The sequence below is a fragment of the Lytechinus pictus genome, chromosome 4 (genome assembly GCF_037042905.1).
Source record: "Lytechinus pictus isolate F3 Inbred chromosome 4, Lp3.0, whole genome shotgun sequence".
NCBI classification, from domain to species: Eukaryota; Metazoa; Echinodermata; class Echinoidea; order Temnopleuroida; family Toxopneustidae; genus Lytechinus; species Lytechinus pictus.
In genome coordinates this window covers 4,869,201-4,884,868 of record NC_087248.1, presented here as the reverse complement: position 1 = coordinate 4,884,868, position 15,668 = coordinate 4,869,201, and the positions used below count along the sequence as shown (strand labels likewise).

Here is a 15,668-nt window from a genome sequence, read left to right as displayed (position 1 = left end):
AAATGATATTGCATTCAATATCATAGATGTTTTAAGTACAGGTGATTCTGAATCACTGTGGATTAATTTGCTTCTACCAAGATCAAAACCAATTATTGCTGGCGTCATTTATAGGCCTCCGAAAAGCAATCAATTTATTGAGAAGATGTCAAATATTCTCGATATATTAAAGAAAGATGATGAAATTATACTTTTAGGCGATATGAATGTTTGTCTTTTTCAGAAATCTCCACTGGCTAAAAAATATACTGACTTATTGAGTCTTCATGGATTTAGCCAACTCATCAAAGATGCAACCCGTGTCACTCACACATGTTCTTCTTTATTGGACCATGTGATTTGTAATAACGAACAAAAAATAAGTCAAAGTGGTGTTATTGATCTTGGTATAAGTGACCATTCTTTTACTTTCTGTACACGAAAGAAAATTAGGCTGGCTATAGGTGTTCACAGAACCACTGATATCAGATCGTTGAAAAAATATAGCGAAGAATCTTTCAATCTTAAACTGTCTGCCGTTGATTGGTCAGATTTAACCCAATGCACTGACGTAAATAAGGCTTGGTCAGTTTTTCAAAATACTTTTATTTCAACGTTGAATATGATAGCGCCTCAAAAACGGATTAGAATTAAACAGAGATCAGAAAACTGGATGACTAAAAATATTATTTCTCTTATTCGAGAAAGAAATGTGGCGTATAAAAAAATGAAGAAAAATCTAAGCGATCAGGATTATGACACGCTTTCCAAAAGATACAAGAAATTAAGAAATATGGTTCAAAGAGAGGTGAAAAAGGCCAAATTAGAATACCTACAAAATAAAATAGAAGAAAATAAAAATGATTCTAAAAGACTTTGGCAGAATCTAAAAAGTTTGGGATTAAAAAAGAAAAATGGAAAGGACCAAGAATTAGTCGTTTCAATTGACGGAGAATTATGTCATGATAAGATAACTATTTCCAATGAATTCAATTCCTATTTTACAAATGTCGCAGCTACGTTGGTAGATAAACTTCCATCTTGCAAAGACATTTTCAGTGCAGACAGTGAAAACATTCGTAAATTTTATGAAAAAAAGGGTATAAGCCAAGATAAATTTGAATTATTACCTGTTAGTGATCAATTCATTTTTAATGAGTTGCGTAAATTAAATGTATCAAAAAGCACTGGGTTAGATTTGATACCTGCTAAATTTCTAAAAGAAGGAGCAAAGAGTTTGTACAAACCATTAAATTTCTTAATAAATCTATCTATCTTTACTAGCACTTTCCCAGAGGATATGAAAATTGCAAAGTAACTCCTATTCATAAGAAGAAAGATAAAACTGCTGTTGAAAACTATAGACCTATCAGTGTTTTAAGCATAGTATCCAAAATTCTAGAAAAGGCGGTATGTGTTCAGATCGAAAAATATTTTAAAGAAAATGATATGATTTACGAATATCAGTCAGGTTTTCGACATGACTATTCGACTGAGACATGCCTTATTCACTTGACTGATTATCTGAGAACAAATATGTCTAAGGGACAATTCGTTGGGATGGTACTCCTAGATCTTCAAAAAGCATTTGATACAGTTAATCACGGCATCTTATTGAAAAAATTACAAATAATGGGTTTTAACCAGGCTACTGTAGCATGGTTCAAATCCTACTTGTCGAATCGACATCAAGTAGTGGCTATTCGCGATATTTGTTCCAAAATTATGCCTATAACGTGTGGAGTTCCACAGGGAAGTATTTTAGGCCCAATCCTATTTTCAACTTATATCAATGACATGTCTATTTGTTTAAAAGCTGACTGTAAATTATTATTGTATGCAGATGATAGCGTACTACTTTGTTCAAATGCCAACCCAAAATTTGTTGAGGAAAAAACTTAGCGAACAGCTGTCTACATGTGTCGATTGGATGACTGATAATAGATTATCGTTACACTTAGGCAAAACCGAAAGCATTCTGTTTTGTTCTAAAAGTAATCATAAAACTTCATTTGAATTTGAAGTATCATACAATAATAAGATAATTCAGAGGAAAGAATCTGTAAAGTATTTAGGCATTGAGTTGACTAGCTCCCTTTCATTTTCATCGTTAGTAGAATCAATCGTAAAAAGGGCGAATGCCCGTTTGAAATTTTTGTACAGGTATCAAAGTTGTATGGATCAAAAAGCAAGGCGTATTCTCTGTTTTGCTCTTATTCAGAGTTTATTTGACTATGCCAACCCTGCTTGGTTTAGTGGCATAAGCGAACTCGATAAAAAGAAGTTGAAAATTATACAGAATAAAATGGTTAGATTCATTAGCTGTTCTGGTCCCAGAACCCATGTTGGCTACACCGAACTCTCTGGAGCAGGTTTTCTTGAAGTCAACAAAAGATCAAAACAGCTTATTTTGCACCACGTGCATAAAATCTATCACAATAGATCGAATCATTACATTGGATCAAACTTTAATCTAGTTACCGAAATACATAACTATAATACAAGAAACAGCCATTTCAATTTTTGCTTACCAGAAAGGGTAGGTAGTATTGGTAACTCATTTTATTACAATGCTATAAAACATTGGAATTCCCTTCCCAATGATATAAAGGAAATAGGAAACTTTTTGCATTTTAAGAGGAAATTGAAAGAATATCTTTCACTTGAGAGTCAAAAAGAAGATGCAAATGATATGTTGTACGGTTGATTTAGCCTGAATACTGACCTAGTTCTTTTCTCTTCTCTACTAGGTATTATTATGTATTTTACATAGTTTGATTGAAGCTTCGATATGTCCTTTCTTCTATTCTTTCTATTTCTTTTATTTCTTCCTATTCTCCTCTTCTTGTTGTTATTGTCGTCACGTTTATGCTGTTGTTCTTCTCCTTATTTATTTCCCTTCGTTATCAGTTTCTTCCGTCTCCTTCTACTCCTCGTCCCCTCTCTTCTTCTGTTCCTCCTCTTCCTTCTCCTTCTTTTCTTCTTCTTCTTCGTTATATTCTTGTATATATCTTATTTATTGTCTATATATCTTATTTATTGGTAATAGTAAATTCTGATTTTTTTCTTCATTTTTAATATGTAAATAGTATAATTTTAACATTTTATTATCTTAATTCTGTATATTGAGGACCCCACTGGAAATAAGCTTTCGAGCTTTCGTGGGTCATCCTGTGCAAGCCTGTTGTTTTAATGCTACTGTATATATGTTATGGTGACTTGCCAAATAAAATCAATCAATCAATCAATCAATTTAAAAATCACATGATATTGATTAGTCATGTGATTTTCGGCTCTACAACAAATAAACAAAGCGCATGCGCTATACGTGCAACTCAGCGCTCTGAGTCTGACAAATTTTGTCAACATGGCGAAGAAATATTATGGCATAAATGTGTCGAAACTGCTAATAATACAGAGTTTTACTCTGGTAATGTTCAGTGGAAGAATGAATTCATCTGCATGCACCGTTGGAAGCTTCAATCTTACAAGTATCCAGACGTGGTAAGTGATAGAATCCACCGGTAGATGGCCGTCGTCGGCTCTTGTGCGATTGGAAGCATAAAACTGAACTGTAGTCCCACACGTAGAAAAATATGTGCAGTGTGTATGTTTTTCCCTGTACTGAGACTCTAATTTTCACACATGCTATGCCTATGCCTATGCACTTGTTCACTGCAACCACCCTGCCTGTGGGGAATCTACAGGTAGGACTATGGCATGCCAATGCTGTACAGAGCACACACTTTAAAAAATCATTAAAATATCATTTTTGTGACCAAAATTACTAATTTCCATACAGTTGCAATTTATTTTTCATAAGTAACTTGGGAATAATTTTTGTATTCACTAGAGCGCTCAAAAACTTGAATTTTGGGCATATTTTTGTGTACGCCCTCTATTGGTGGAAAATAATATGGCAAGAAAATTTTCATTTTTTATCTCTATTTTCAATTAAGGAAAAAATAATTTAAAGAAACAAATTTACTTAAGGGCCAAGTTGTATGACAAATAGGTGTAATGGAAACTGTCAGTGTAAAAAAATCAAGCATTTGTCCCAAAGAAAAAGAGAAATAAGCCAAACATTGCCATCCTTATTTTGCAACACATGGAGATGTAACTGAGAACAAGGTTATATCATAACCTTGTTCATTGAATGAGTGTGCCTATGTAGTCTTGAGGACTCCATGATGATGTCTTTTAAAACAAATTTGACATATACTTCTCCATCATGGAGTCTTGAATCCCTTTCCATACATGCATAAGAGAATCTTGTAAATACAGATGGATTTCCCCAGCCCCAGGAAATCCATCTTTTTTATTAAAAATCACGAAAATTAGCAGGATTTTATTATTCTCTACACCTTCCTACGCCTAATGCATAAGAAGGTTTTAAAAAATATTGAATAAAAATATGTAAAAATAAAGGTTTCTTACCAGACCGATGTCGTGTAGATCCTTCGCTCCACATGTACACAGCGCAAATACAATGGCGACGACCCTTGAACCGCTTATGTATGACGTACATGTACGTAGGTAAACACAGAGAGAAATAGTGCGCATGCGTAGCTTATTGTGTAGCACAATAAGCTAAAAACAATTAAAACTAATATTCTTACTTTACACAGAGTTTCACTTCTTTTCCATGCTTCTATCAGTCTCAAACTTGGTGATTTAGAGCCAATATGAAGTTCCTCACACGTATAATTCGCAGCCGATTTCAAAACACCGCATGCATGCAAATGCGATATGTACGAGGTATCCCGCTACTCACTAGGGCTTTTTCTGGTGAAAAGCGTTCCATTTTCAATTTTTAACATATTTTTTTATTTAAAAAGGACACAAAAAAGAGCAAAATGGCTTACCTGGGCCTGGAAAGTGGCTTCGTATATCTCTTCCACGGAAATAAAAGGAAGGTCGTTGGTGGCCCTAATACACTTCACAACCTTAATTCAGCTTGTCGGTATTTTAAAAACTAGATTGTTGATTCATTATATGCGCAAATCCAATGATTGTTTGATAAAATAGAGACACCAATAAATGCAATAACTTAAAAAACTTACTTTTTATATAATTCAAAGCGATGACAAATTGAACAAAAATATAGGAAATTCTATGTACCTTGAACGAAGCCCCGCAAGTGCTACCGTTCGTTTGTCAATTAACGTTCCACCAAAGTCTTTACAGTAAAAAGATTGGACACTTTGCCGACTTTGCGTAACGCTTTGCATCAATTTACGTGTAAAATAGTTTTTGTGCCAAGTCTTTCCCTTGTAGTGTCTTTGATATGAAGATAAATCGCGCGCCCTCTTAAGCTCATTAGACGAAACATTTGTGAAATCGCAAGCTCGCTCCATATTTTGTCAACAAGAAGAAAAATCAACGCTTAAATGATGCTATTTGAGGGATATTCATCATATTAGGGGGAATTGACATCACATCGTTCGGTAAGTTTCGTAGGAGGACTTGATTCTGTAAATCCTCTTATGAAATTTGCGGGAGTTTGTTGCAATTTTGCATGCGCAGTGCCTTCAATTTTCCTGTACATGGCGGTAGTAATGCACCATGGGTGGTTTCGGATAAGATCGTAGATCTCAACGTGAGGGGTTCGAGTCCCACTCATGCCGAAACGCGTCTAACAAAAAAAGTCTGATGCTATAGCGTTGTGTGTTAGCGTGCCTCACCACTGTATTCAGTGCAGGTGTGAATACAGTTGGAAAACACTCCGTCCATCGGAAAGGACGCAAATGTTGGTCCCGTGTGTAGGAGAGGTACTTATGCACGTTAAAACCAATACACTATTCGTCAAAGAGTAGGGTGTTCACCCGGTGTATTGCACCTGCCGGTCCCGGCAAAATCCAGGTCAAGTACCCGATGCGTTTATGCCCTGGGGCGGTATTCTGAAAGCTCAATTAGCGGTCAATTAGCATTTTGGTATTCTGAAAAGTCACTTAAGTGCCCCTTTCCTTATTTGGCAGGGTTGCGTTGCGCGCACTTGCAACAGTACGCGTTATGACCGCGCGAAAACATAATTGAGTAGTTACGAGACTTTTGGTATTCTGAAAAGTCTCTTAGCGCTCAATTAGCAGACTTTCCAGTGGGGAAAGATAATGGTGATAAGAGGTCCATTAAGTCTCATTTTCTCTTGCTAAATGTGGCTTTCATTTCGTATAAATATCATCAAATCGGTTTAATACTGCGACCAAATTTAGGAGGAAGCAAGAGAATAAAGGAGAAAGGTATAAAAAGGGAATAAAGGGAAAGAAGGTGGTATGGGTGTCCAAACTTGGCGGACTTTTAAACAATATGTTTCAGGCTTAAATTTGTTCAAAAAATATTCACAATTTATACAAGTAAAATAAGGAATGGGGGCTATATTTGGTAATAAAGAAATTAGAAAAGAGGGAAAAAGAAAACAAATTGTGTACTTATAGGGGAAATATGACTATTATTTTTCTATATTTTCTTTTATTATAAGCATCATAATGTATTTTTTGCACATTATTTTGACAATAATGAGATTGCCAAGTCACAATAGATGCAGCAATGTTCAGGGGGTAATCAAACCTTGTTTCCGACAATGAAAAAATAAGCATTGACCCCTTTGGTACAAAAGAAAAAAAAATAGTGAGGGATGCCATCGTTTTCCCCACCTATAAAATCTTAAATATCATAACATTTGTACATCCAATTTCCATAAAATTTCGGCTTTTTTAACGATTATGCTAGTTTGATTTTTTAAATCATTTTATTCAAATCAGCATTTTGTTGAAGAAGATTTCTCATAAAAATGAAAAGTATGTTATTTTTAAAATAAGTAGGCATTAAGTTAAAGAAGAACACCCCCCCCATCAGACCCCGAGACAGAGGCAAATAAAATATTGTTAAAAAAAAAAAAACAAAGAAAGCTACAATAGGTGGATGTGAAAATCAGAACGCGTTCGAAAAAAAAGAGAAAATCACAAAGGTACAATAAATGAGAGAAAGGGAAAAGACAACAGTTAGCTTCAACAACATAATGACCCTCCGATTAATCTCCGATGCAAATGCTTTTAGCATTATTTTTCAGCAAAAATTCTTTGTATCAATATCGTGGTGCAGTGCACCTGCAGCAGCCGGGCGCTGCGCTGCAAAGCCAGCAAAGTGAAGAGACACTACGCGCTGGGAGAAGTTTACGTTGTAAGAGCGCATTTGATTGGCTAATTCGGCTCAGTAGGGGCGTGGCCTAAAGGGAGTTAATTGAGCGCTAATAGAGTTTTCAGAATACGGATTTGGAGGTACATTAGCGCTCCATTAAATGGGTAACTTATGAGGAAACTTAAGTGGAAACGTACAAGACTTTTCAGAATACCCCCCCAGGAGGGCCCTGCATGGTATACATCCAGATTTATTTTTAACTTGTCTTCTTTTTTGGGGTTTGAATCTGATCAATTTAAAACCAGAGTCCTAGAAGAGGATCTACCAATGAGGTCAAACATAATAGTATTGACCTCATAGGTGAAAATAGCACACATACGGAGTGGTGCATTTGTAGAGAGTATACTATAGTAGAGACAGAGAGTTAGCCTACATCAATATAAAAAAAAAGTAACCAAAGTTTAAGAGTTTGGATTTTAAGATCATTTTCAAAGTGTAAGAAAGTCCCTATTCCATAAAACTTAGATATGGTTCTAATGTATTAGCAAATGGATCCTTGATAATTCAGGTCATTATGTCTGCAAATATCAAGGGTCGTTGGGTCAATAAATTTGAACTATGTTGTGGTATTGATTCTGAATTTTCAACCTTGATAATGAAAAAAAATCAATATGCTTTGTCAAACTTTAAATTATATTATATTTTGAGATATCGGTGATTGGATGAGCATAATTCCAGGTCATTAGGCCATTGTGAAAGGTCATTCCAAATTAACTCTGAAAAAAAGTGTATGTTCATTTTTTTCCAAAAGTATGTGCATTTAATCAAATTCAATGAAGCTTACATCATGTGACGGTTCTCACTTATCAGATGTCTCAAATGTCATGCAATGAGTAATAAGTAACAAAGTCATATTCAAAGGTCATTATGGTCAATGAACTTATTTTTTGTTAAAATTGAAATTGAAAAATTAAATTGGAAAAAGTTATTAATCTCATTTATTTTCTACATTGTACATGTTTTCTTTAACAAAAATCATGGGTATTACTTATCAACATAAAGCATGTCACTGGATCTAAGTTATTTCAGATAACAAACTTGAATTATTATCATATTTTGTCCTGATTTCAAAAGAAAGTGGTCTAGTCCTTCATTTTTTTAATTTACTGAAGCTTGTATAAAATGTAATGCTTTTTGTTTATTTTATGTGTGTATGTTTTCACATTAAATGAGATCAAAATTTTGTGTCTAAAATTCAATATATCATCAAGGTTATGGCCATAGCCAGGGCACATCACATAAAAAAAAAATAATTACAGCTCAAAGGGGAAATAATAGAAAGTTTCTGAAAAAAAACATTGATGCCAATGAGATGGGCATTGAGAACTATCAACAAGACAACCACAGCCTATGCCCTTGGTGGATTTGGATCTTGGATGTATATATTCTGTTTATATTGTATATTTCTTTAATACATGTATGTTTACTAATTTGCTTCATAATGAAGAAGAATGCTTTTTCAAAATACTTCATTTATCATTCTCAGACAATTATAAACAATTTGAGTGCCATATGAGTCAATAAATTGGATGTGTATTGTTAGGGAATTATGCCTCAATTGGCTGTTCATAGTTAAACCACAACATTAAACCGGGGTTTAATTTAAACTTGAGTTCAGAATACGAGCCATAGTGTTTTCAGTGAAAAGTGATAGATCTGCAGGATGAATTGTGTCCACAGGTTTGAAGCAATAGGGCTTACATGTATGTAGGTTGCATTCAGTTGCATTGTGGAGAAGAAGAATCTAAAGGCAGACTTGTGTGAAAATCATGGACTATGTATTTGACACTGTTTTTTTTTTTTTTTGACACTGTTCTCATTACGCTTTCTAAAACTAGTTTACTGGAAACCGGTTCAGGAAACCAGTTTGGAAGATCGCTTTGCTGGCGTTCCCATTTGATCACACGAAAGTGGTTTTCAAAATCACTTCACGTAAAGCGATCTTGTTGCTATAATGCTCTAAGTGGGGTGACACGTTTCGCGCAAAATTAGAAACCGCTGCATAGGCATTCTACACCTGTCGTGTGAGAAGATCGCTTCCCGAAGAACAGTTGTGTCCTCACTTACGCTAAAACCAGTTTAACAAGGCAAAGCGATCTTCAAAACTACATCGCAAGTTGGTTTTCTGAACCGGTTTGGATTGGAAGATCACTTCCAAGATCGCTTTGACCATTCTCATTACACGTTAAACTAGTTTCCACTAAACTAGTTTCCAGTATTAGTTTTAGGAAGGTAGTGAGAACGGCGTCCTAAGTTTGTTATAGCATTTATAGCAAAGAAAGAAAGAGGAAATAAATTGCTGGATGTTTCTCTTTTTTATCACCATGTTGAGGTGTCAGGGATTTTAACCTTTCTCTTGTTATGAATAAATTATTACAGTTATTTGTTTTGAAAGTAAAAAAATGCATTGCCTATAATGACAATGATAACAGCGATGCAGGTACTGCATGAATTTGTATTGAAAGAGTTTTTTTTTTTTAAATGATGGCACTGTTAGCATTGAACATGCATTGACATAACACATTTAGATAAGAAGATAATGACTCTTGTCTTTTGCTATAATCAATATACTGTACAATCAGACATTACTCCTCAATCAGGAAGAAACCAATTTATAAGTAACAAAGGTTTTGTAAGAATAATAGAATGAAAATTTATTATGAACAAAGCTGTGAAAAAAAAGAGATAAATTTCAATCAGCATTTAAGTGATTTTATATTAAATTAGTAATGTAATCTAAGGAATTGGGAAATTACCTAATTGATTCTTATTTGAACTTCCTGGAAGTACTCACAGCATAATAAATAAGTCAATTAGTGACCATTTTAGTGCTTAATGTAGCTCAATGTCCAAAATAAAAGGGTATGACGCACAATTTTTCATTCATCTTGGAGAATAGTCATCTGCATTAATTACATAGTATGTCATATTTTTTTATATGATGAATTGAAACCTTTTTAAATTTGATTTAGTTCAATTCATTTTTATTGTCATTGCGCCAGACTGCTGATACAGTACACGTAACATAATTGAACAGAATATTGTATTGGAAAAAGTACTTATTATGTCACATGGGGACACAAATCACAATTACATCAGAAACAGTAATAATACATAAGATGTCCCACCTCTGATAATTTGTAAGTTTAAATTAAACTATCAATTATTAAAAGCATATGATGCAATTAAGTTAATTCCAGTTTACATTACATTACATTTTCCCAAATATTCCAATATCAACTGGAATACTCATATTCTTTATACCTTATATTTATTATACAGTTTGTGTGATCATTATGTTTCAGGTAAGAGCTGTGTAAAAGCACTGTATCGTGTGTGCACATGTATGTAATCTGTAAACCAATAATCCCTAGGACATCTGAGGACTTCCTGCCTTCTTAAAGGGATGGTCCAGGCTGAAAGTATTTATAGTTTAATAAATAGAGTAGAATTCACTGAGCAAAATGCTGAAAATTTCATCAAAATCGGATAACAAATAACAAAGTTATTGAATTTTAAAGTTTAGCAATATTTCGCATACATTCGTAATTCCGAAGCTTCCTTATTCGGAAGGTTCGGATATTCCGAAGGTTCATTATTCCGTAGGTTCGTATTTCCGAAGGTTCGTAATTCCGAAGGTTTGTAAGTCCGAAAACGAAATGGGGTTAGTCATTCCGAAGGTTCGTTAGTCCGAAAACAAAGTGAGGTTCGTAATTCCGAAGGTTCGTTAATCCGAAAACGAAATGAGGTTCGTAATTCCGAAGGTTCGTAAGTCCGAAAACGTAATGCTAACGAACCTTATTTCGTTTTCGGACTAACGAACCTTCGGAACAACGAATCTTATTTCGTTTTCGGACTAACGAACCTTCGGAACATCGAACCTTATTTCGTTTTCGGATTATCGAACCTTCGGAATTACGAACCTTCGGAATTACGAAGTGTAACCCAATATTTTGTGAAAACAGTCGTCATGAATATTCATTAGGTGGGCTGATGATGTCACATCTCCACTTGTTCTTTTGTATTTTATTATATGAAATTAGGTTTATTCAAAATTTTTCCTCCAAGAACTAGAAAAATTGGATTGACAACTGATTTAGTGCATTAGATATTTATTACTGCAACTTATTTCAATATATATAAGGGAGACATATTATTCACACAAGTATGAAATGATAATGATATTATGATTTTATGTAATAACATAAGAAAATGGAAAGTGGGGATATGACATCATCAGCCCACCTAATGAATATTCATGATAACTGTTTTCACAAAATATTTAAACTTTAAACTTCAATAACTTTATTATTTGTTATCCAATTTTGATGAAATTTTCGGCATTTTGCTCAGTGAATTCTACACTATATGTATTAGGATATAAATATTTTCAGCCCGGACCATCCCTTTAATATCCACAAAATTCAGTTTAATTCTCAGATTTTCTGACTAAGCCAGTAAGCCTGCATGGACATGGACAAAGAGGATTTTACTTTGTTGCAAATTTAGCTTTGTCCATGATATATTGTCGAAGAGAGTATGGAATCTTACTTTATAGATCTTACTATCAGATGATAAGATGGATAAGAATACATGTAGCTCTTTTGTGAAAAAGATTTGCTTTTGCTGTTACGTTTTTCCTGAATGTAAAGCAATTTCACATGGAGTATGAATAGAAAGAGAAACAAATGTGCATAATAAATAATAGAACTTCCAGTGCAGTACATGCATATTGTTTTTCATGAAACAAAAACTGTCAAAGCCCATTAATCACTTTCTGTTAATTGGCAATGCAATAAATAAAATCGGTATTGTACATGTAGGGGTTAAACCATGGAGTTCAATAAAAACACCATTCCACAATGTACAGGTAACTAGGTTCAATTTATTTATTGAATTAAGGAAACCTACTTGTATATTTTCTCCTACAGATAACCCTTACCATTATTAAAGGATTATTGGATTTATGGATTAAGTTGATAATTGCCACAACTTATAATCCTTCATTCTGTAATGTTTGAAATTCCAGCATGAGCCTCTTTAAAGATTATGACAAGAATTTTTATGTATTTTTTCTTTTAAGTGTACCGGTACACGACATAGTTTTTAAGAATGCATACATAGCTTTTCCATTCATATGAATGTAGGATAAAAGAGCATGATTCAATAAATGTCTTGTCAACAGACATACTTGCCGTGGCTGGGGATTGAACCCCAGACTTTCATATGTCTAGTCAGGCGCCATACGCCACTTGGTCATGGCAGTGATGGCCCTTTTTAACGGTATTGGTAATGTAGCTGCAGGATTACTGGCGCAAAAGTGATTCTATGGGAATACCTACATGCACATGTATATGAGACATAATTTGGTATTCCATTCACCTTATCTGGTGACTTGGCAAAATAATTCAAAGGATTACAACCAGTCTACAATGTATGCAATAAAGTTGTCATTTTTGTTGGTACATGTTGTATAGAATGTGTATATGGATCATACACATACTTTTGCATAACAACAATTACATGTGTAGTTCTTCAGATGATTGTTTCTTTGTATGATGATATTGAGTCACGAAATAATGCCAATCTTTATATTTTACATATCATTTCAACTATTTCTTAACAAATTACACTCAAACAAATGTCACATGTAATTTTAAATTTAGGATCTTACATTAATCATTTTCATGCTAGCTGACAAAGTAGTTAAGTAGATTAAATTCCATCTCTCCCAATAGGGACCCATAACATTAATGGTGGTTATAATGTAGCAAGAATAAATAAAACAAAGATGTTGTTTGTTCTAAAACTGCAAGTTTGGTGTTCATATCAAAAGTACCTGATGTAGGCATACATATATTGTATAAGCTTCAGGTTTGATTATAATAATGATTCTATCTGATTTCAAAAAGAGAGAATTTCTTCGTTAACCTATTTTCTGTTGTACATTTATCTTGTGATGTTTGACTCATTTCCACAAGCCAAAAGGAAATAAATATTTGAGCTTTTAGTTTTAAATATGGTTATCATACAAGCCTATGAACTAGCAGTAAATATGAAGCATAGTCTCTGAATAATAGATATTATTTGTGTGTTTGCTGGTCCTATTAAACAAACTCTTCTCTTTATAAACATCTTCAGGGGCACATGGACAGCTCAAACGGCAGTAGACGGTACAGTAAGCACTATCTTTTTGAATCTATGTGAGAATGTGGGTCCTTCAAATCCTGGTTCTACAGTATGTGACTCCAATGTCTCATCCTGCTTGAAACAAGGGGACACTTTCACAAACATCGGAAGCCACAATGACACCCTTCAGCTTACAACCAATGAAAACACAGGAGGATTCCGTCTTGACTACAGGGGAAGCGATTGCAACGAGACAGAGAAGTACCAGACCACTATTGACTTCAAGTGTGGCACCACATTGGTAGGTTTTATCATTTGTTTATTTTATTCATTTTTTGAAATATATTTATTCAGGAAAACACAAGATCAGTATAAAAACACTGATTTACATCAACTTTCTGAAAAGGTTAACAAGTTACATCAAAATTCACAAATAAAAACTGATGTAAGAATACAAACAGCTGCATATAATAAGCTTGTTACTTGTTACTGCATGAAGCTACCATGTGTTGGATTGAAGTTGCCATTTAGGTCCAAATTTGTTCAGACCTTAAACTATTATTTTTGTAAGTTTATTGTGCTTTTAAATAATTGGTCAGTAAGTTAATGGCAAATCTACACAAAATACAAGTCTTTCAGGAGAAGAATCATTAATGACAGGAAAAATTTGCCTGAAAATATAATAGTTCTATATTTCAAAAGAGTAATAGACAAATTATGGCAAATCACTTCAGCTTCCAGTAACTTCTCACACATACTTACGAAGTAGTAATTTTCAGTAGTAACCCTTCAAGAAGTGATCAGTAACTACATGCTCTATAACATCCTATAATCAAGAGATAAATACATGGTTTCATTTTCATGGTGGGCCATCAGTTATTTTTGTAAACCGTGTCTTGATGGCATTCCAATCGAAACCCGGTGCACCAATGAAAAATGAATTAAAAATCTAACTTAAGTTGGAAAAAGATCTGATATATTTCACTATTCATACTAAATTTTTCTAAAATTGAATTTCAAACCTTTAAGGATCAAAATTGAAGTATGGAAAGATCATTCAAAAAGTAGGATTTTCCCAATTTCTTGCTTGAATTGATTAGTCTTTAAAACAACATCGTCCCATTCAATTCAGACTGCAATGTTTGTTTAAAACTTTGCCCCTTGCCCAGAGATAGTGCCAAGATATAACACCATCTCAGATTGAGGGGCATACATGTACATGTAATTAACTATGAAAAATTGTTTATTGCATTGGCAGGGTTCACCAAATTTCTTGGAGAAGTCCGGGTGCACATACTTCTTTGAATGGTACAGTACGGTTGCATGCAGCAGTGTGAACGGACCCGCGTTCAACGAGGTGCCGTGCTCTCTGTATGATTCTAAAGGAAAGAAACGTGACCTTTCACCTCTGATCAAACTAACAGGAGGGTACCTGGTAGAGTCTCCTGATGCTGATGATCTCTATATCAATGTGTGCAGGGATATCACTGCAGGTATTGTATGGTTTGCAGTATAATCATCTCTCTGAATCATCCTTAAATTCCAGTTGTGGTGATTGTTACAAAATGAATTAGGATAGAAATCAACAAAATAACCATCGAAATGTTTGCATGTGTAATTAGAAATTATGTGCTAGATTATTCTACAAGAAAATTAGTACCTAGATAACAATTTTGCTTTGCTATGCTATTCTTTGTGATTTGTATTTTACTTTATTACATACATGTTATATCTGCAGTGCTCATTTTGGCAATTTCACATGGCAAACAAAACAAAATCGGTCAATTCCTTTTAATATTTTTATCAACAAAAATGACACTGATATTGATGCCTCATGGGATAAATTTATCCTTTGTGAATACCTTCTAAAGGCTTTGAAGTTGTATGGCCATGGTCTCAATGAAATAACATCACACTCTTTTCTCTTTGTTACAAGATGCCACTGGTCCAACGGCAGGGTGCCCGGCCGGTTCAGCAGGCTGTCTGGTCAAGAAGGGTCTGTCTTTGAGCATGGGTAAGCCCCACCTCAAGCTGGAGAGGCTATCTGATGATGAACTTAAGCTTCACTATGAGGGGAGGACAATCCTAGACTCCTGTAATGGGTTTGTACCCACTATGACCATAGTCTTCATGTGCCCAAGGGATCAGGGAAGGTTTGCTGCGGTAAGTGGTTCACAAATAATAACTTGAAATGGTGGGTGTTTTATAAGCTGATTGTAAAATTAGGCATGACTTGAAGATGTTCTTAGGTGCTAAGTAAGCTTCTCATTGATAGCTTCACGATGAGGGAAGGACAGACCTAGACTCCTGTAATGGGTTTGGTACCCACTATGACCATAGTCTTCATGTGCCCGAGGGATTGA

The 15,668-nt window shown here is 34.4% G+C and overlaps 1 protein-coding gene across 1 annotated transcript in view; it reads left to right on the top strand.

The window, feature by feature from the left end:
• Positions 1-3,282: 3,282 nt before the first annotated feature.
• LOC129259670 (cation-independent mannose-6-phosphate receptor-like) overlaps positions 3,283-15,668 on the top strand; it is a 67,012-nt gene continuing 54,626 nt past the window's right edge. Inside the window, exons 1-4 of the mRNA XM_064098179.1 lie at positions 3,283-3,483; positions 13,318-13,606; positions 14,564-14,798; positions 15,242-15,468. Coding sequence (XP_063954249.1) covers positions 3,347-3,483; positions 13,318-13,606; positions 14,564-14,798; positions 15,242-15,468 — 888 coding nt within the window. The 5' untranslated portion in view covers positions 3,283-3,346. The remainder of the gene's footprint in view (positions 3,484-13,317; positions 13,607-14,563; positions 14,799-15,241; positions 15,469-15,668) is intronic.